Consider the following 5,760-nt stretch of genomic DNA (forward strand, 5'->3'; position numbering starts at 1 on the left):
TATGAATGTAATATAAACCCTTTTTTTTCTTCCTTTCTTGGGGAAGGTGCTTGGGGAGGAAAATGAGAAATGCCTGGGCCTACATTTTTTTTAAATTTCAACAGTCAAGGAGCTGGTTTGTATCTGAAATGGGGGGGAAGGAAATAATTTTTACTGTATAGAATAAGTTCTCCTCTTCCATGAAAGGGGAGTCCTTCCAAACACCTCTGCAGCTGAGAGACTAGCTGGGTTCTCAGTTAAGTAGTAAGTCTCAATCCAGGAGGGACATTGGCTCAGAGCAGTTGGTAGTAATTTATTATCCAGTAAGTGCTGAATAAGACAAGTTAAGGATAGACCCTGCTCTGAAGAGCTTACAGTCTAAGAGGCACACATGGAAGAAAAGACATTCTGGAAAAACTGAGGAGGAGATAAGTATGAACCATTTAGTTTATTCAGCCTTTGTGTTCTAGAAATACTGCGATGTAGCAATTAGAATATAGGTGGGAGTCTTAGGGCGGTAGCTACCTCTGTAAATAAGCTTGGTGAACCATTTTCTGCTGTCCTGTGTCAAATATTCCCCTGATATATGAAGTTTTTTTTCAGATTTTAAAATGTTCTATCTTGTGATGAGATGACCCTTCAACTCTGCAACCTGGTTGTTTACATTTTTTTTACAGAGTAAACTCTGGTTCCAAATCCCTCACTGTGTGGGTGGGAATGTCAACATGTCCATCATGGGGCTGTACACTAAATGGAGATTACACCATGGACTCCAGCAGTGTGGAACTTTGGGAGACCTAAAAGGGAGGTCAGAGGAAGATCGGGACACTCATTTTTTGCATAGAGTTCTGTACCTAAATTAAGTATTGGGGGCTCAAACCCCAAATATTCGAGGCTTAGTGCCCCAAAACAACAAGACCTCAACCGTGAAAAGGCAAAGAGACTCCAACAACTATTTTCAGAAATCATCTTCTTTAGGTACCAAAATTCACCCTTCCATGTTGCCTTGGTTCTAGACCACACCGCTGGTGGCTGATTTGGGTCCAGAGCGGCAGGGGTACCCATCCCCAAACAGTGGCATTACCTTCTGCACATTCATTCTTCTTCCACTCTCTCAGTGTTTCTCACTCGTTCACGGAACCAGCTATACATAGAGCAACTCCCAAGATAGTAAGCAGCATTCCTACCACGGCTCCTAAGGAAACAGGACATACAAAAATGGGAGGAATCATGAGCACTCACCACTAATCAGTTAGGCCTTGTCCTCTATTCAGATGCTACAGTGATGATGTGGTCTGACTAGCTAGATAGAGAGGATCAGAAACATGCTAGTTCCAGATGAATTTCAGCAGCGTTGTTAATAGCAGGTTCTAAGACACTTTTCCTCATATCTGTGCAGAGATTTATTTTTTTAAACTACTAACTATATTATAAAACTACTACGGACAGCATAGCTCTAGAGCATAGTTCTTAGGAAAATAGTCCTTGTTTGCTCTAGTCAGGGAAACCTTGTTAACACTGTGCTAACAATAGCTGTGTTTAAAGACAAGTGTAGCTATTAGCATGGACCTATGGAGCTGGGCTTCATCCCAATGAGTTACAAACAATCTCAACCGTGTAGCCATTTTATGAAATTATCTAGTGTCACACAGTGGACTGAGGGAGGGGATGAGGAAGAATCATCTTCATTGGTATTTTAGGTTTTTATATAACATCTTTCTGGCCTAGAGGGGTGTTCACCAGTTCAGTTCTGCTCACATGTCTTTATTGTGTAAAGGCCTGAACCTGAGGTATGCGTACCCTCAACTCCCATTGACTTGAAGCGTACAGGATGGCTCTAAATCTACAGATTTCACCCTCTCTCAACAATAATCCTAGAAAGCTGAATAAGCTGTTGTTAGAACAAAATGCCATCACGCTTTCAATTTGCTTGGTTTCTTCCCTCCCCTAAAGCCCTCGCAGGACAACATTCTTACCTTCTGCAGCTTCCCCACCATGTAGCTCCTTAATGTAAAAATATTAAGTTACTACTCACAGAGTAGAGTTGTCCAAAACCTAGTTTCAAATCCCTCAGTGAGACAACAGCAACTGATGGTCACACAGAGACTAGTGCTATCTTATATCCATCCATGAGAAGGTAGGATTAACCAGATCATCACTCTGTACACATCTAGGGGAGGGGTCCTCAATAAATTCATCCCCAGCTATGATAAGATGAACTATTTAACTAACCACACATCTTGCCCCTAGAATTACATGATCTAGCTAGACCTCACACCAAACAATGGTAATCTAGACGTTCAAGGTATGGTGCTGAATCCCAAGCTGTGTGCAGAGCACATCTATAAAAGCACTGCACTGAAGTCTGACTTACTTTTACCACCAATGTCCTCCCCAAGAATCTTCCCAGTTATGACTGTGACTATCAAAGCCAGAGAGTTACAGAGAGGCACCGCCAGGGACAGGTCTGAAATTGAACAGGGAATGTTGACATGGTCAGTTAAACACAGTTTAAAAACTAAATCTTGTAAAAATCACTTTCTGATGACCAATGCAAAACGGCTCTATCCTGTTATGTGTAGGCTTGGAAGGCTTAGATTTTTGTTGGTAAACATTGATTTCAGGGTACACACAAACCAACAGAAATTATTTACAGACATTTACAGATAGGCAAAGGGAGAAAAATGCTGCTTGAGAACTTATATTTTAAGGAAATTTACTTTATATATTTTAACAAGTGATGTGACCATTTGTGTGTTAATGATTATAAATATTTAATTTTTTGCATCTCAATGGCTGTCATTAAATAATGGCGGTCTCCCCCCATAATTTCTTGCAACTTTGAAAATGTAAATTGATAAAAATACAAAAAATTTGTAATAATAAACATTGATGTTATGTCAAAATTAAAAAAAAATACATTGTGCAAAGCCTCGATATGTGTAATTGATTTCTTGGCTGGGCCACAGAACTTCTCAAGGATGAAATTGTCTATCTAGCCCCAGCTATCCCTCTACACTGAAACATAATAGCAAGGACTAACCTGTGGATGCCAATGTGAGATAGTAGATTATTGATCCACACTGGTTAAACAAAAATGGCACCATGTACTACAAAGAAAACACAACATATTCAGTCACTGCACATGAAACAACAATATACACAGCATGAATGTTATGTGAGGACATGAAGCTAGTTGTTAGAGTGGGGGATTAGGAGCCAGGACTCATTTGTTCTGTTCCTCACTCTAGAAGGAATTGTGGTCTAGCAGTTAAATCACAGGGTTCTGTTTATGGTTGTGCCACTGACTCCTTGTGTGAATTTGAGTCAGTCACATAACGTCTCAGTTTCTTAGTCAGTAAAAGGGAGAGTGTGCTTATTTCACAGGAATGATATGAGGCTTAATTAACTAATGCAGGGGTAGGAAACCTATGGCACGCGTGCCGAAGGCGGCACTTGAGCTGATTTTCAGTGGAACTCACACTGCCCGGGTCCTGGGCACCGGTCCGGGGGGCTCTGCACTTTAATTTAATTTTAAATAAAGCTTCTTAAACATTTTAAAAACCTTATTTACTTTACATACAACAATAGTTTAGTTATAAATTATAGACTTATAGAAAGAGACCTTCTAAAAATGTTAAAATGTATTACCGGCACGCGAAACCTTAAATTAGAGTGAATAAATGAAGACTCGGCACACCACTTCTGAAAGGTTGCCGACCCCTGAACTAATGTGTGTAAAGTGCTTTGAAATCCTCTTGGGAAAAGTGGTACCATATGCAAGCTAAATGGAATATCACAAAGGATAAAAATCAAATTTCCAATAAAAAACATCAAGCCCAGAGCAGATATAATTAAATGGTCAAGAAAATTAATGTTAAAGCCAGATTAAGCCACAGACATTCAACGCAATTTCCATCCAGGAGGCCCCCTTGGCACTACCTGAAATGGTTTCGAGGGGGTTCTAATACCTTATAATTGAGGCACAGGAATTTCATCTCTGCAAGCAGCTGCAGCACTCGGTTCCTTTGCTTCACCTTCTCCAGTCCCTCTGTCCCTGTCTTCAAAAATGGGTTTGTCCCTCCCCACAGAATAGCCACTAGGACCAGTGCAGACACTTCCCCTGCAGCACAATAACAAATCACCACACTTCAGGGATTATTTGTGCCCTGTAATATGAGTTTCTCATTTTGGTTCTTACATTATCCCAATTCCATGGCTGCATGCAGTGCAGGGTGGAACTTGCCATTTGCTCTGCAACTAATCTTGTGTTCTGAACATCAATCCTGCGTCTGCCACTGTGACCATCACAAATCCCTTCACTTTTCCCCTCTCTCCTCCTGAGTTAAAAGCCCAAAGTACTGAGCACCCAGAACTCCCTTTCTACCCTTTCTCTCACCCTTACTGCTCTCTCATACTCAATGCACTCCCACCTGATTGGAACAGTCTCTCACTCCATGTGTCAAACTATCAAATCCTTTTTTAAACCTCACTTCTTCCACAAAGCCTCCTAGCAATGATCTTACCAACCAACTCTCACAAAATAACTATTGTCCCCAGCATAGTATTTGTCTGAGGTTGACTATAAGCTCCTAGGTGTAGGGGCCTTTTCTTATGTCTTCTATAATGTAGCAAGTACATTTAGTGCATAACAGTGTTATTAAGTAAATAATAATCAAGCTTAACGATGATGTGACCAGCTCCAGTACAATAAATGCAACCCAATCATCACATTTGCAAAGCACTAAAGAATGAGTTGTTAAACAGTTCTGAGCTTTTATGGTGCATTATGTATTTTAGAATAGTGCAAAACACTGAACAGTGCTGTTTGAATGCTGCTGACAGTGCAGTATTTTACAATAAATGTTACTATGTAATGTTCACGCAGGTTTATTACACACATTTAGTTGTGCTGCAGTTCTTTTTCTGTCCATTTACTATTTCAGATTATTCCAGTCCATGAAAGCAGGTTAAATAAACTATCAGTGAAAAATTGGGTTCTACATTACTGTATGGGTCTTGTTAGCAGTGTGCTGTGGCCAAGTGAGTGCTGGTTTGAGATGTGTTGGCACCAAACACAAATCAGTTTACATTTTTGGCACTCCCCCAATGCCACCAGCCTGGAACCATGTGGCATTTGTGCTTTGGACCTAGGGTGACCAGATAGCAAGTGTAAAAAATCAGGATGGGGGGGGGGCATAGGTGCCTATATACAAAAAAGCCCCCAAAATCGAGACTGTCCCTATAAAATTGGGACATCTGGTCACCCTATTTGGACCACAACCTGCAGAGTGTGGTGAGCAAAAAAGAGTTGAGCAGTTTTAAAAAACCTGCCTACATCATGTCCTGGGAGGCAGCTGCCACTCGCTCAATGAACAGCTGGGCATGTTTGTGTATACGAGGCCAGTGAAGCGATTGTCTTAGGCCCTTGTGTGGTCCCCTTACAGACAGGAAACCCTGTCAACCCCATGGTGGAGGGGGAACTACCTGCTTTCCCCTTCCTACGTGGAGCCCCCCCCCAGGGCTGGGGAACCCCCTGACTATCCTCTTCCCCTGCACCCCTAACACTGAGGACAAATGAACCTCCCCTTCGCCGGGGGGAGCCCCCAACAGTGGAAATCCCCTTCCCCTGGGCCCACACCACGGGGACCGTCTGGCACAGGGAGCCCCCAGGTGGGACCCTCTCCCAGCAAAGCAGCCCCTGGGCCCCACCCTGGGGGGCCTCCCCCTTGGCCCCATCCCGGGCACTGTCCTGGGGGGTGACCCCGGAAGCGGGAAACT

At 42.5% G+C, this 5,760-nt stretch overlaps 1 protein-coding gene across 3 annotated transcripts in view; it reads right to left on the reverse strand.

Moving 5' to 3' along the window:
• TMEM234 (transmembrane protein 234) overlaps window positions 1–5,760 on the reverse strand; it is a 38,123-nt gene that overhangs the window by 31,575 nt on the left and 788 nt on the right. The window contains exons 2-5 of one of the 3 annotated variants that reach the window (XM_039511600.1): window positions 3,951–4,102; window positions 3,023–3,089; window positions 2,354–2,446; window positions 1,064–1,174 (exon numbers count right to left, since the gene is read on the reverse strand). In XM_039511600.1, the coding sequence (XP_039367534.1) occupies window positions 1,104–1,174; window positions 2,354–2,446; window positions 3,023–3,089; window positions 3,951–4,102 (383 nt within the window). In that variant the 3' untranslated portion in view covers window positions 1,064–1,103. Of the gene's footprint in view, window positions 1–27; window positions 1,175–2,353; window positions 2,447–3,022; window positions 3,090–3,950; window positions 4,103–5,760 lie in introns of those variants that run through there. The other 2 variants (XM_039511599.1, XM_039511601.1) reach the window with 2 other exon arrangements.

The sequence above is a fragment of the Mauremys reevesii genome, linkage group 23, assembly GCF_016161935.1.
Source record: "Mauremys reevesii isolate NIE-2019 linkage group 23, ASM1616193v1, whole genome shotgun sequence".
NCBI lineage: Eukaryota > Metazoa > Chordata > Testudines > Geoemydidae > Mauremys > Mauremys reevesii.